This window comes from Rhipicephalus microplus, unplaced genomic scaffold, assembly GCF_043290135.1.
Source record: "Rhipicephalus microplus isolate Deutch F79 unplaced genomic scaffold, USDA_Rmic scaffold_21, whole genome shotgun sequence".
In the NCBI taxonomy this organism is placed as follows: Eukaryota; Metazoa; Arthropoda; class Arachnida; order Ixodida; family Ixodidae; genus Rhipicephalus; species Rhipicephalus microplus.
Window position 1 is genome coordinate 1,496,704 of NW_027464594.1, and position 16,132 is coordinate 1,512,835.

Here is a 16,132-nt window from a genome sequence, read left to right on the forward strand (position 1 = left end):
TTGTGAGAGCATAACGTTGGAAGAAATCTAAGTATACTTCGCGGAGAAAACACGGACGGGAAAAAGACAAGGATGAGCTCAGACTATCAACTAAAGGTTTATTGATTCTATATATATACATATATATATATATATATATATATATATATATATATATATATATATATATATATATATATATATATATATATATATATATATATATATATATAGTTATAAACTTCGAGAATAGTGCAGTATAGGAAACAATAAAATATTTATTTAATCCTAACAGTTTCGGCTGGTGGACCAGCCTTCTTCGGAGTTTTTCACTTACATCCTCCGAAGAAGGCTGGTCCTCCAGCCGAAACTGTTAGGAATAAATAAATATGTTATTGTTTTGTTTCCTATACTGCACTATTCTCGAAGTTTATAACTTTTATTACGGTAGCCGGAAGAAACTCTGATCATCTATTTCATCTATACATAAATATATATATATATATATATATATATATATATATATATATATTTATATATATATATATAAATATATATATATATATATATAGATATATATATATATATATATATATATATATATATATATATATATTGCGATATGTAAAGTTCTGTTTATGCTAAACAGCTTCGTCGCAGCTGATTCTCGCGTTCACTTTTTTATGCATAGTGTTCATCTCATGTGTTGAAATATTGCGAAGGCCGGTCCCACGGCCGAAACGTAAAGAAACATTTCTGTTTTTCGACGTGTCTTCTTTTTATTCATATATATATATATATATATATATATATATATATATATATATATATATATATATATATATATATATATAATTATATATATATATATAAGGGAAAGAAGTGTATACCTAAGGGCTCGTTTTTCCGTGTTTTACCAATGGAATGTAAATAAGAAATAAAGAAAAGTGGATGAAAAAATAACCAGCTGTGAGCAGGAATCAAACCTACGACTTTCGAATAACGCGTTAATATATATATATATATGTGTGTGTGTGTGTGTGTGTGTGTGTGTGTGTGTGTGTGTGTGTGTGTGTGTGTGTGTGTGTGTGTGTGTGTGTGTGTGTGTGTGCGTGCGTGTGTGTGTGTGTGTGTGTGTGTGTGTGTGTGTGTGTGTGTGTGTGTGTGTGTGTGTGTGTGTGTGTGTGTGTGTGACGCAGGAGACGGGATGGCTATACGTTGAACCATTTATTTGTCTTCCTCCTTCTCTACTATTCCACCAACACCGTTCTTGTGTGGTTCGTCACGCTCTTCCCTCCTCCCCCGAGAGAGACGTGTATGCAGGGGTGGGTGATATTGTTTAAGTCTCCTGACTTGAACGATGTCAGTCTGGCGACCGATTGGGGCCACGCTGCGGTCGATCTCGTAGTTCACTGCCGAAATCTTGCGTATGATCCTATAGAGTCCTTCCATGATTGCGCTGAGTTTGCCGCGGTTCGGGTGCCAGGGTGTTTCTTATAGAACAAAGTCTCCGACTCGAAGCTATAATGAAGGAAACGTCTTGTCATATGTGATCGTGTTCCTCCTTCTCTAATTGGCACCAACCTCTCCTTACATACATTTAATAATAATAATAATATTAATCGTATTTTTCTCGTGATATGCCACTGAATTTCGCACTGCGTTTGTACGAGCTTCTTGCAGATTTTCGGCAACGCCTGAATGAAGATAGGGACACGATGGTGTGCCTTACATAAGAAAGCAGGGTGGGTAGCCTGTGACTTCGTAAGGCGTTCTATCGTACTCGTCGACAACGTCAGAGAGGAGACGCGGCCACGGTTTTCGGGGTTGGTCGTTGATCTTGCATCGGAGGTGAGTAACGATCGTTTGATTAGTGCACTAGTTTAAGCCAGTACACTGCGGGCGTTGTGATCTTGTTAAAAGCTGATGAATATTGTTTTGCTTGAGGAACTGCTTAAATTTGCCGGCAGTGAATCCTGCGCCGCGGTCGGAAAGAAACTTCCGAGGCTTCCCAGCAGCGAAGATACTCTTCAGGCAAGAGATGTACGCATCGCAAGTCTCATTCTTTTGTGCGAAAGCCCAGACCTAACGGGTGGCATGATCAACGGCTAAGTGAATGAATCTTAGGGATGAGCCGTAGTTACCAAAACCTGTGATAGTGGCCATGGCCAGAAGATCAAATGGTTGTTCCGCTTGTGGCAAAGACTCCAAGGAACCAAAGCGTTTGGTCTTCGGTTTCTTGCAGCGCTAGCAAGTATCGCAGTGGCCTACGTACTCGCTCACTTCGGTGATGATGTTGAGCCAATAGTACTGTGGAGATAGAAGCCGCAACGTCTTCTTTACCCCGACATGACCGAAAGCGTCATAAGTTTTTGGAGAAGAGAAGGCCGGAGGGCGAAAGGCACATACGCTTCTCGTATTCCTTGGCGTGTCACTATACTCAGTCCGTTCTCAATGGTATGCTTTCCGGGTGGTTTGTTGTTTTGATGCTCTCGCAGTTACTCAGCAGATAGGAGTTGAACTATCGGGCTTCGAGATAGTGCATCAGCTTCAATATTGGCAATGTTTTTTTGGTATTTGATGCGTACGTCGTACATGGAGATTTTCATGGACCACCGGAAAAGTCGGCCTCGGAGACTATTGATGCTATTAAGCCATCGCAACGCTGCGTGATCCGTGATCGTAGTGAAAGGTTTCCTGCGTAAATAGCAGTTCCATTTATCAATAGCGTCCATAATTGCTAAACATTCGAGTTCTGTGATGACGTAATTTTGTGTTTTAGTAACTTCCGTGAATGATATACAATATGGTGTTCGTTACCTTCATCATTAGCCTGCTTCAAGACGGCGCTTGATACCGCTGTTGGATGCATCACAGTATAGCACACAAGGCTTAGAGGCATCGTAGATGTCAAGGATTGGCTCTTCTGTCACGCATTTCTTGAGCTGAGTGAAAACCAGTTCAACCTCCGAATGCTAGTTCAAGGTGGCGTCTTTACTGAGCAGGCGTGTCAGTGGGTTAGCAATTTGACTGAAGTGGTCGATGTACCGATGGTAAACATTGACAGTGCCGAGAAAACGCTGCAACTGTTTAGGACGTGATGGGGCCGGAAACTATAGGAATGCGTCCACGTTGCTTTGTTTTGGAGGGACGGTGCCATGCGAAACCTTGTGTCCCAGGTACTCAATGAAGGTTTGAGCAAATTGACGTTTCTTCGATTTCAGCTTGACGCATTCGCTTTTGAAAGCTTTTAAAACACCCTCTAGATGCCTCAGATGGTCTCGAAACATGTCAGAGCAGACAACAATGTCATCGAAGAAATTTCGTACGTTCTGCAAACGGTGTTTTGCCAATATGCATTAGACAGCCCATTCTAAGGTGGCTGGAGCATTCCGAAAACGAAAAGACATGACGAGCCACTCTAGTGACCGGTACGTGTGACAAACGCCGTTTTCGGAATGTCTTTAGGGTGAATCTTGAATCTGCTAGTAACCTGACGTTAGGTCTAACGTCGAGAAGTACATGGATTTTCCCAGAGAATCAAGAACGTCGTGGATATGAGGGATGGGCTGACAATCAGGCACCATCAATTCATTTAGCTTGTGGTAGTCAATACAGAAGCGTGTGCGACCTTCCCCTTTTTCCTATGCCAGAAGGGCCGGCGCAGTGAATGGGGAGGTAGATAGTCGTATGACACCTTGCTTGAGAAGGTCCTTGATTTGTCAATCCATTTTAACGCTGTCGGTGTCTGAGCATCGATAGGGAGCTTTACGAATGGGAACATTGTTGGTGAGATGAATGCGATGCATTTCGCCACTGATGCACACAATGTCGGTCTGTGACTTAAAAATGCCGTCGTGCTTGTGGATAAGCTGCCTCAATGCCAACTGTTGATTTTTATTTAAATGTAGTACATCGCAAACTTCAACACATCATAAAGACGCGGCCATGTTAGCCGTGGTATGGTTTTGCGTACGAGAATGGAGAATGTCAGTCTCTTGGCATAGAGTCATGGCGTCAAGGTCCAGTGACAAGTTAAATAGGCAGGCACTATCCAAGCCAAGAGCTAATTTGCTCTTCATGCCTTGTAGAAAATGAGCCTGAATTTTTCTTGTCCCTTTTCCTATCTGTATTTAGATTAACGCGTCCCAAAATTTTGGTAGATGATGTGACTTGTTCAACAGGGATGGGTGAATTCCTCTTTATTTGCAGGTGAAGTGCCTTCAGCACTGCTTCGCTGATACAGGTAATGGTAGCTCCGGTATCAAGAGTAGCGCTGACAGGTTACCCTATAATGAGGGCATCACACTCCTTTTCATGAACTCTGGGTCGCCCTCCTCGTTTCCCTAGTCGGTGGAAAGGGTGAAAATGCTTGCGCGTCGTGGGCATTCATTGTGTCCGTGAATCTGTCGGGGTAAGTCAGCCATGCGCAGTGTTCGCACTGGCGCACGGGTGTTCGTACCGGGGTATTATGTGGATGCTGCCTAATGCTGTCAATTGTTACGCTAGTCGGTGTATTCCGAGCTAGTGGAAGGCTATGTAACTTCACTTTCTGCATGGTTGACTCTACACGAAATGCAGCTGTAAGCCATGGCGCTGGTATTTACGAGGTAAGCCCAGCAAGCGCCACTTCCATATGCACAGGAAGGCCGCCGCCGAGCCTTTTTATAAGGTGCGCGTCGTTTAGTTCGGCGAGGCGTCCAAGAAACATTTTTTTTCATTATAGTGTACCTTCAAGCTCTGGCCTGTTCGCAACCGGCAATGAATGAATTGGCGAAAAGTATCCATGATGCCGCTCGTATAGCGTTCCTTCGTGCGTTCAGATAAGCTCTCCCAAGACGCGTCAGTGTCGAAAACCTCGGTGAGAAACCATCGGAAAGCCTCACCTTCAAGGTAATCGGAGAAGTAGCACAGCTTGTCTCGCTCCGTCTATGCTGCGGCCGCAGTCGTCACCTCAAAGAACTGGAGCCACTTGTCAAAGAGGACATCCTGAGATGCTCCCGAGTACTTCGGGCTGTTGATGACTTTCTTGGATGTCGCCATGATGAAGGGCACGGCAGATCCTGTCGACTAGTGTGACGCAGGAGACGTGATAACTATACGATAATGAATCATTCATTTTTCTTCGTCTTCATTCCTCCTTCTCTACTATTCCACCACACCGTTCTCGTGTGGTTGGTCATATTTATCTATCTACCTATATATATATATATATATATATATATATATATATATATATATATATATATATATATATATATATATATATATATATATATATATATATATATATATATATATATATATATCAAAATCAAAAGTGATGCTGGGTCCGGGAAAGATTATTGGTATAGGAAAGAAGACGCACGTACGAAGTTATTTTATTGACGTTTCGGCCGTGGGTCCGGCCTTCATCAGAATACAGTTTATGGCACGAGTGCTGTTTATATACTTGTGCATATCAGTACGATACAAATGTGAAAACTGGCATAGAAGGCGATCTATGGGCATATATATATATATATATATATATATATATATATATATATATATATATATATATATATATATATATATATATATATATATATATATATATATATATATATATATATACATATATATATATATATATATATATATATGTATATATATATATATATATATATATATGCAAGTCACACAATATGAAAAGCACCTAATCTACGAGTAAAAAGATATTGCTTCCATGCGCGAGCACGCTGTTTACAAATAAAAGATGAAACGCATAAAAGATAAAGCACATAACATGAAGAGTAGTCCGACCGGTAAAAGAAAGAGAAAAAAGAAAAATACTATAAAATAGTAATAAAAACGACAAGGACGTTAAAAAGCTGCTACGTAATCAACGGATACAGACAATGTAGTTCGACTTGCTGAGCAAGGTTGAAAAAAGATGGACAGGGTGATACAGGTTACGCAGATAGGCAACTAAGTTTTCCTACGTTTTCATTCAGACCAGATGCGACGGCGTTGAACTTATAGATGAGGAATGATTCACGGGCTTCTCTATCATAATTTGTGTGGAAACCAAATTCTAGTAATGTGACCTGTAGGTTTTCAAAAGAGTGGCCAGGGAGGTGCACGTGTCTTGAAATGGGCAAGTGGGGCAAGGGGTTAGCATCAGATTTATGGTTGTTAAAACGCAGTCTAAAAGGCGCTTCTGTTTGACCAATGTACTGTATTTCACATAGCGCACATTCTATCATGTATATCACGTTCTTAGAATCGCAGTCTAGATTGCCTTTGATTTTTAAAGAAAAGTTGGAATCAGTACTGGTGACCTGTTGGCATGTGTTCATGTAAGGGCATACTTTGCATCGCGGTTTTTGACAAGGATGGCACCCGATCGTGTCAGGACTGTCTGCTTTCGATGATGATGACAATGAGAGTATGTCTCGAATAGTTTTAGCTTTGCGATACACTGCTTTAGGTGGTTCGATGAAAATGTTTCTTAAGCGTTCACTTTGCATTAAAATATTGTGGTGCTTTCTCAGCACATTCGAAACACGCGGAACTGACGCAGGATGGGTAAGGACAAAGTTTGTCTGCGGTGAGGAAGTCGAGTTTTTAGCAGCGCACAACAGCGTTCTACAATTGTGCATGTCGGCACGTTTTATTGCATCATCAATTAATTGCGGCGGATATTTTTGTTTGACTAGAACATCCTTTAGTGTTCTGCAATTTTTTTGAAACTCTCATTGCTCTGAGCAGATTCTTTTAAAGCGTAAGGCCTGACTGTAAGGGATGCTAGTTTTGCACTGTTTCACGTGGCTACTGTCAAAGTGCAAATACTGTTGCCGGTCTGTAGGCTTCCTGTATAAAGCAGTGGATAGGTTATCATTTACAACTGAAATGCTTACATCAAGAAAACTAAGAGTTGGTGTGGAATAGGTATGAGAAAATGGTATGAGTGAACGCTTAAGAAACATTTTCACCGAACCACCTAAAGCAATGTATCGCAAAGCTAAAACTACTCTAGACATACTCTCATCATCATCATCATCGAAAGCAGACAGTCCTGACACGATCGGGTGCCATCCTTGTCAAAAACCAATTAATTCATTACAATATATATATATATTGTAGTGAAGAAGATGAATGCTACTCAGAAGGGCAGGGGGTATGACTCAGTCGGTGAAGAAGACGACGTTTTGGTTGGCTGGGGACTCAGGCTAGTTCCGCCATTACCACTTGACGTGTCGTGACCGCTCTCCTGTTTTATAAAAGAGTACCACTCTAAAACGCCTCATTATAATTGGTGGAGAGTGCTGGGTAACGCCTAATCCTGGAACTGCGAAACCGTACGTTGCCTCCAGTTGCTACGATGTCCACGGACGATGATCAGCAGTTGGCCGCCTCGGCTCCAACTACTGCAGCTCCTGTCTGTCTTGGCTCCTTTCGGCAACGCGATCCACCTACCTTCAGTGGAACCGATGACAAAGACGCGGAAGACTGGCTCGACGAATACGACTGGTTGAGCAAGCACAACAAGTGGGACGATGCACACAAGCTTACTGTCGTCCAATTTTATTTGACCGACGTCGCCAGTCTGTGGTACCGTAATCACGAGGGAGACCTCCCCACCTGGTCGGCCTTCCGAACGGCGTTTGCGGACTTGTTTGGCCATCCAGCACTTCGCAAACTACGGGCCGAGCAGCGCTTGCGTACCAGGGCTCAGCAGAATGGTGAGCATTACACCAGTTATATCGAAGATGTGGTCGACCTTTGCCGGCGTGTCAACTCGGCCATGACAGAAGCCCAGAAGATCAAACACATCTTGAAAGGCGTGACTGACGACGCAGGTCAGATGCTTGTCGCCAAAAGCCCGCAAACGGTAGCGGAAGTGATCCAACTGTGTCAGAGCTATGATGAGCTCTGGAAACAACGTGACACCACTCGTCGTGCCACCGCGCCATGTGCAACAATCTCCGCTTTAACGTCGGCTGGCACTGCTACAGACCACACCATTTTGCTTCTCGAGATCAAGCAATTTGTACGGGAGGAGGTCGCACGCCAGTTGTCCCTCGTGCCTTATACCTCCGAAGGTGCCCCATCTACATTAGCGCCATCAATACAGCGAGTAGTCCAGGGGCAAGTGTCCGAGGCGCTACCAACAGCTCACGCACCACCTGTGGCTGCTCCATTGACCTATGCCGAAGCACTGAACGGAACTCGACGTCCACCTGTCACGAACGGCCACGTTTCTTTGTCGCGAACGCCTACGTCCACGCGTCCCTTCGTCGTACCGACTGAGCCTATGTACCAGGCTGCCCGTCCTTTCTCCCGACCACCACCTCCACGCTTTCAGAACCCTTGGCGCACTCAAGACAATCGCCCCATATGCTTCGCTTGTGGAATTGCGGGTCACGTGGCACAATTTTGTCGACGGCGTGAGTGTTTCTTGCGTGACGACGTCAGGCCCAACAATTGTGATTTACCCCCACGACCGGAGCCGGCTGTATATGGCCAGACTACCACCATGGACACATTTGCACCTCGCCGGAACTTCAACAGACACCGGTCGCCTTCACCTCAACGCCGTTCCCTTTCCCCTATGCTCCGTTGACCTCGCCCTGTCCCTGAGGAAAACTAGGAGCTGCGGTTCCGGGGCAAGAACTGCGGATCTTTCGAACTCCACAAGAGCTTGTTTTTCGCCGTCCAACGTCGTTGCTGTCTCCGTTGAAGGTATACCTGTTTTTGCATTGGTCGATACTGGCGCCGCAATGTCTGTAATGACTGAAAAACTTTGCCGTCGACTAAAAAAAGTCACAATGCCTCTACACGACTTCGTTTTAAGCACTGCGAGCGAGCAATGAATTCGCCCTTTTGCTGCATGCACAGCACGTGTCATTATTGCTGACAATATGTATGTCGTCGAGTTCGTAGTGCTCCCGCAGTGTTCCCATGACATTATATTAGGCTGGGACTTTCTCTGCACTCGTCATGCCGTCATCGACTGTGCTCGCGCGGAAGTGCAGTTCGCGCCGTTATGCGACGCTGCTTCACTCGACTCGTCCCTTTCACCTGCAAAAGTTTTCGTTGCCGCCGACACTTTGATACCCCCGTTCTCGTCCGCCCTAGTTCCGCTTTCCTGTGACATCTCTAGTGGCTCAACTGTTCTTTTTACGCCTTCTGAAACCGCTGTTCGCCGCAAGTGCTTCCTGATTCCTTTCGCCGTTCTGAATATTCACGATGGATCAAGTGCAATTTATGTATCAAATCCGTTTCCCTCGCCTTCCAAGTTACTGTGCGGAGAGTGCCTGGGCTTTGCCGATGACATTGATCCCTCGAGTGCACGCGTAATTCCTGACCACTCGACTACGCTACCCATTGATGCTGTTGATTGCTGCGCGTCATCCTCTTCCCCATCATTCACCGACGCAATTTCGCGCTGCATCGACCCCAACCTTACGGCTCGGCAGCGCACCGACATCATCGCCCTCCTCGAGCGCTTCCGCGCCAGCTTCGACCACCAGCAACTGACTTTGGGCCGTGCTTTCACAGTATCTCACGAAATCGACACTGGCCTTCACGCTCCTTTACGTCAACGTCCGTATCGGGTATCGGCATCTGAGCGTCGCATAATCGCATAACAAGTTGACGACATGTTGAAGCGAGGTGTTATTGAGCCCTTTAACAGCCCGTGGGCCTACCCAGTTGTTCTAGTAAAAAAAAGGATGGCTCAATAAGATTCTGCGTCGACTACCGCCGGTTGAATAAGATCACGCGCAAAGATGTTTACCCGCTACCTCGCATAGACGATGCCCTTGACTGCTTACAAGGCACGGAGTTCTTCTCGTCACTAGATCTGCGTTCAGGTTATTGGCAGGTTCCCATGGCTGAGGCTGATCGCCCCAAGACGGCTTTTGTTACCCGTGATGGCTTATATGAATTTAACGTCATGCCATTTGGGCTCTGCAATGCGCCTGCCACTTTCGAGCGCATGATCGACAACATCCTCCGTGGCCTGAAATGGCAGACATGTCTGTGCTATTTAGACGATGTCGTAATATTTTCAAGCGACTTTTCAACGCACCTTCAGCGGCTCGAGACAGTGCTTACTTGCCTCACCGCCGCCGGTCTACAGCTCAACTTGAAGAAGTGCTCCTTCGGCGCTCGACAACTCCTAATTTTGGGCCATGTTGTATCTAGAGATGGCATTCTTCCGGATGCGACGAAACTCCGTGCCGTTGCCGAATTTCCCAAGCCGAAGACCTTAAAAGAACTTCACAGCTTCCTCGGTTTATGTTCATATTTTCGTCGTTTTATTCGCAACTTCGCCTCCATCATATCGCCCTTGACTGACCTTCTTGCCGGCAACAAAGACCTTTCTAGTTGGTCGTCAGCTTGTGATGATGCATTCGCCACACTCCGCCACCTTCTTACGTCACCTCCTATACTGCGACATTTTGATTCTCTTGCGCCGACGGAAATACACACGGATGCTAGCGGATTTGGCCTCGGTGCTGCGCTCGCCCAGCGTAAACCTGGATTTAATGAGTACGTCGTCTCTTACGCCAGCCGTGCACTCACAAAAGCAGAAGCTAACTATTCAGTCACCGAAAAAGAGTGCCTAGCCATCATATGGGCCATAGGCAAGTTTCGACCATATCTTTACGGGCGCCCATTCAGCGTGGTTACAGATCATCATGCATTATGTTGGCTCTCCTCGTTGAAAGATCCCACCAGCCGGCTTGCCCGTTGGGCGCTTCGGCTACAAGAGTACGACATCAACGTCGTTTACCGATCTGGCCGAAAACATTCCGACGCAGACGCTTTGTCCCGATCACCTCTACGACGTAGTGACAAGCCGCCGTCTTCGCCTGCCCCCGACGTATCTGCACTTAGTGTCAGTGACATGCAACAGGAGCAACGAAAAGATCCTTGGATCGCTTCACTTATCAACTTGTTAAATCGAACTCCCTCGCAAAATATCCCTAGAGGTATGCGCCGCCAAATACAGCACTTCGTTATCAGAGATGGTTTGCTATACAGACGCAATTATCTCTCCGAAGGACGCCAATGGCTTCTAGTCATTCCCAGAAGTCTCCGCTCAGACATATGCGCCTCCTTTCACGCCAACCCACAATGCGCCCATGCTGGAGTGTTAAAAACCTACACTCGCCTGTCCCACCGCTACTACTGGCGTGGAATGTATCGCTTCGTCCGTCGCTACGTACGTTCCTGTCTCGCTTGTCAACGCCGGAAGAATCCCACTCCAACTTCTCCAGCTCCACTACAACCCTTACTTTGTCCTGCCCGACCGTTTGACCGTGTTGGTATTGATCTGTATGGACCTCTTCCGATTACACCGGCTGGAAATCGCTGGGTAATCGTCGCTATCGATCACCTTACGCGCTACGCAGAAACTTCACCACTCTCTTCTGCGTCAGCCAGCGACGTCGGTCGTTTCATACTGCATCAGATCATTTTACGTCACGGTGCACCACGTGAACTCCTGAGTGACCGAGGGCGTGTGTTTTTGTCAGACGCTGTCGAATCGCTTCTCAAGGAATGCAAAGTCATTCATCGCACTACCACCGCGTATCATCCTCAAACAAATGGCATTACAGAAAGATTCAACCGTACATTAAAAGATATGCTGTCGATGTACGTCGCAACCGATCACACCAATTGGGACAGTATTCTCCCTTTTGTAACCTACGCGCATAATACTGCTGTCCAGACAATCACTGGTTTCTTACCATATTTCTTCCTTTATGGTCGCAAGCCCTCTTGCACTCTAGACACCATCCTTCCTTACCACCCGGATGTTGCTGAGTCGACGACGATGTCACAAGCTGCTAAATACGCGGAAGAGTGTCGTCAGCTTGCCCGCTCCTTCACAAGTGCTGAACAGCAACGTCAAAAACACTACCGCGATAGCCCGATGCCTCCGTCTTCTTATGCATCGGATGACCTCGTCTGGCTTCGCATCCCTTCAACCAGCCCTGGTCTCTCAACGAAACTGATGTACAAGTATGACGGACCTTACCGTGTGGTTAAACAAACTTCACCCGTCAATTACATCGTGGAGCCGCTTGAGCAGCGCTATGATCAACGACGCCGTGGACGTGAGACCATCCACATAGACCGCCTAAAACCGTATTACGATCCCTCTATTGTCTCCTGCCCATGAGTCGCCAGGATGGCTCTTTTCCGGAGGGGAGGAAAATGTAGTGAAGAAGATGAATGCTACTCAAAAGGGCAGGGGGTATGACTCAGTCGGTGAAGAAGACGACGTTTTGGTTGGCTGGGGACTCAGGCTAGTTCCGCCATTACCACTTGACGTGTCGTGACCGCTCTCCTGTTTTATAAAAGAGTACCACTCTAAAACGCCTCATTATAATATATATATATATATATATATATATATATATATATATATATATATATATATATATATATATATAAAATTGTCAAGTATATCTTTCGTTAGCGGTCACAACATGGTTTATTTCGACGTTTCAGCCTAGAGTCTGGCCTTCATCACGACTGAAGGTACAGTTTGTTGGTGCTCAGCTTTATACAATCTCAAATCAGGGGAAAAGAGGGAAAAAGACACAAAAAATAAAAAATAAGAAAAAAAACAAGAAAAAGGATCGTGATAGAATAAAGAATAGGGAAGGAAGAAAGAAAGCCTTCTGTTGTATTGGCACCATGTCTTTTCTAACATTTCGCCTGGTGAACCAGACTGAAGAAGTGATTTTCACAAAGTCTGGGCCACCAGACAGAGTGCTAGTGAATGTATAGGTCCAAACGTCAACAAAAGTCTTTATTACCTAATCATATATAAACAATATACATTGGGTGACTATAGCCACCTGTTATAGTCACGTAAGAGGGTGGCGCAAGGTTAGCCCCACACATTGACAGAATACAGAGAGGACACTGCTACTAGGTGGGGTGGGGGGTTGTTAAGGCAGCCGCATGTATTGACATAATAAAAGGGGAGGTCTCTAACACCCCCCCCCCCCAAGGACATCCCTGCGTATGAATATGATTACGGCTGCATGAGATATTTTTTACAGGCGTTGCACTGCTGGCGCGTGTCATTGGTGGCATTCTTGGCTGCTACATGGTCTGGGTTAACTTCCAATTAGAACCCTAGTTTTCATTGATTTATTTATTTGCTCGAGGCCATGAGAGATTTTCTACCATAATATATCTTTCTCAAAGCAAACGTATGTGGAGAAAGTTAAGACATTGGCCTTAAATTATTCTGTATGTTCTATTCATCTACATGCGTTTAAACTATGCACTCTCCTGGCTCTCTAATTTCTTCAGTTTCTAGTGTCCAACGAGAGCGCCTCGCAGATTTCACAAAGTATGTTTCTCAGAGAACCTCACTTCGGCGCTGTTCCCGAGGGCTGTGCAGCGAAACAATTCAGTCACTAAGCCCCATACTTCACAGCATTGTCTAGACATTAACTCAATAAGAGGAGAGGAGTAGGGTGCTCTGGGTGCCAGGCAGTTCTAGCTTTCCGCGATATGCAGGAATTAACCCCATACACCTACTCACTTGGCTTCGTCGCTGATGTTGTCTGGTTGGGGTGGCAAATGGGTTACGAAGCATCGCAACGCCAGCGTTGTTCTGAAGTCATCCAAGCCGACGTATTCCATCGGCCGTGTGTTTTTGGCGAAGTCCTCGTAGCTTTCCACGACTTCTCCTCTTTTAAGAATGAGCTGTATTACGTACTGCACCCAATGCGTGCCGCTCTTCGGATACGACCATTGCACGATATCGCCTTTGCCGGCCTTGAAATTAAGTGCTTTCCTCACCAGGATAGGGTCCACGTTAGGGCACCGTGGTATGCCATCCATTATTTTAAAAAAAGGGCCTCGTTTCTCCATTGAACCTGCAATGATATTAGGCATACTTTTCTCAAAAAGGTCACACAAGCAATTACACAATATTTAGGATTGTGATGATGATGCGTCAATGTGAGGGTCATGTCCCAGAAGTTTCTGAGCTGTCGTGACATATCTTGATGCTTTGGAAAATAGCTCATGCATGCTTCGTCACTGCATTATGTTACCTTTAGCATTGTGTTGGGACTGGAGTTTTTTCAAAGCCCACTGGGTGAGATGCGAGTAATTTTGAAAGCATGACTTATTTATAGATATCGGAACCCAACAAAAAAAAGGATTGTTGAATTGGTTGCTGAAGGACCACAAGATATGCAACAATATGTAGTAGCTGCATGACTTCCAACTCAGTAATAGGAAAATATATTCTCATTCACGCAAAATAGTTCTGGTATATCTATTGAAGAAATTTAACAAACTCAGTATCAGTCATCATCGTATCGAAACATTTCTAGAAATATAGTTAGAAAACTGGCGCTTCAACTTGACGTCTGCCTCAACTCATGCGCTTGTTTGTCCAATTTAATACGAAACAGCTAACACAGCTTCCAGAATTGTTAATAAATACATTCTGAAGCATTACTCTCCCAAGCCATAGCATCATTACAAAACCCACAGTGCCCAATAATTACGACAATTTCAATAGTAGGGCTTGACAATATCTTCGAATTGCTTAGCTTTATTCTCATAAAGTCATTGTTAATTCAGTATGAAGTTGAAGAATATTCTTGCTTCTACAACTTGCCACATTTTTAGGCACCAAACGAAAATTCATATATCCAAGATGTCGAATGTGAGTCGGTTGGAAAGTTTGGCTAAAAATAGACTTTCTCGTAAATTCAGAAAATAACCCTTTACTGTATTGGTTTTCAAATCATTAGTAACAAGTGTATCGTTAACCATGCTACAATAATTTGAAATCACTTTATATTTATCCTAAATTGAAGGTATTTTTAGAAAGTGTAGGCATTTAATTCTTATCTATCTATCTATCTATCTATCTACTTATCAATTTATCTTACTATCTATCTATCTATCTAATTTTTTTCTATCTATCTATCCGCATACGTCTTGGTACTCTCGTGATCACCTCCTTTACTTGAGGTAAACCAAAATGAGCATCTGAGAGTAAGACACTTTGACGAATATTATTATGAGGTAGATAACGTAAAAACCTCGTCGCGTACATCACGCAACCCTTGCTTCCAGACACGTGTGACACATACCCGTATAACACGGACCGTGGTATGCGGATATGCGCCACAGCTGATTGAAAGTCTATACATATACCCTCTTACCCCCCGAATTTGTGTTCTTGTATTAGTCTCCTTTTATATATACATTTACCCTGGAATCACAAAAACAGACGTTCGTAATTTCAATCCTAGAGCGTTAAGAGAAACATCATTCACCTGATAACTACAAAAATTAAATATCAGGGTCCCAAAAGGAACACAATCTTGCGATAGTGCATGGCCATCAAATATTTTACAGCAGAGCCACGATAGGTCTCGAAACCCCTTTGGAAATGGACCCTATCCAGGCGTAATGTTGGTGAAATATCAATAGTCGTTATAGTGCTGGTTACCTTATCAACATTACATATGAGCTTTTACACGGGTGTCACGCCTTGTGTATCGGTTGTATGTACTTTAACGCCATCCACTGAAAATGATCTTTGTATAACACTACCCAGAGCTACCAACTTCGCAAGTGAAGCCACTACTTATCCACTTACTGTTTTTGGTATTGTTAATACACATGTTGCTGTTGGCATCGTTACGCAACCAAAAACAACTACTTATATGAAACATACCTATCTAGTCATACTGCCGAGGCAAGTATTGCCGGCAATTGCAGATATACGCTACAGTCATACGGGTGATCAGTTTTTCAAGTTCAAAGTTATTCTAGTTGACTTCCTATATGAGCACCTTTAAACACGAAGCGATTACCTATATCAGCGTTCTTTTAAACGTGAGATGACTGTGGGTACTACATATATAAGTACCTACGGGAATTTGGCAACCAACCAATCATCTTGCCTAAACAGAAACACCGATTAGTGGGCAGTTCCACGATCAAGCACCAACTATGGTGTTCAAAGACTTTTCTGTTGTCTTCCCTCAACACTAAACAAATATAAAGTATACGAGATGAAAGCATTCGTTATGTTTCTAAAAACGCATTGCTTCAACTGGTGTTATAAATGTAAACCTTGCTTCCGTGCTCATTGTTGATT

General features: G+C 44.3%; 1 protein-coding gene across 2 annotated transcripts in view; it reads right to left on the minus strand.

The window, feature by feature from the left end:
* LOC142785360 (sulfotransferase 1C2-like) overlaps nucleotides 1-16,132 on the minus strand; it is a 41,842-nt gene that overhangs the window by 14,358 nt on the left and 11,352 nt on the right. For both annotated transcript variants that reach the window (XM_075883837.1, XM_075883836.1), the window contains exon 2: nucleotides 13,544-13,880. In XM_075883837.1, coding sequence (XP_075739952.1) covers nucleotides 13,544-13,875 — 332 coding nt within the window. In that variant the 5' untranslated portion in view covers nucleotides 13,876-13,880. The remainder of the gene's footprint in view (nucleotides 1-13,543; nucleotides 13,881-16,132) is intronic.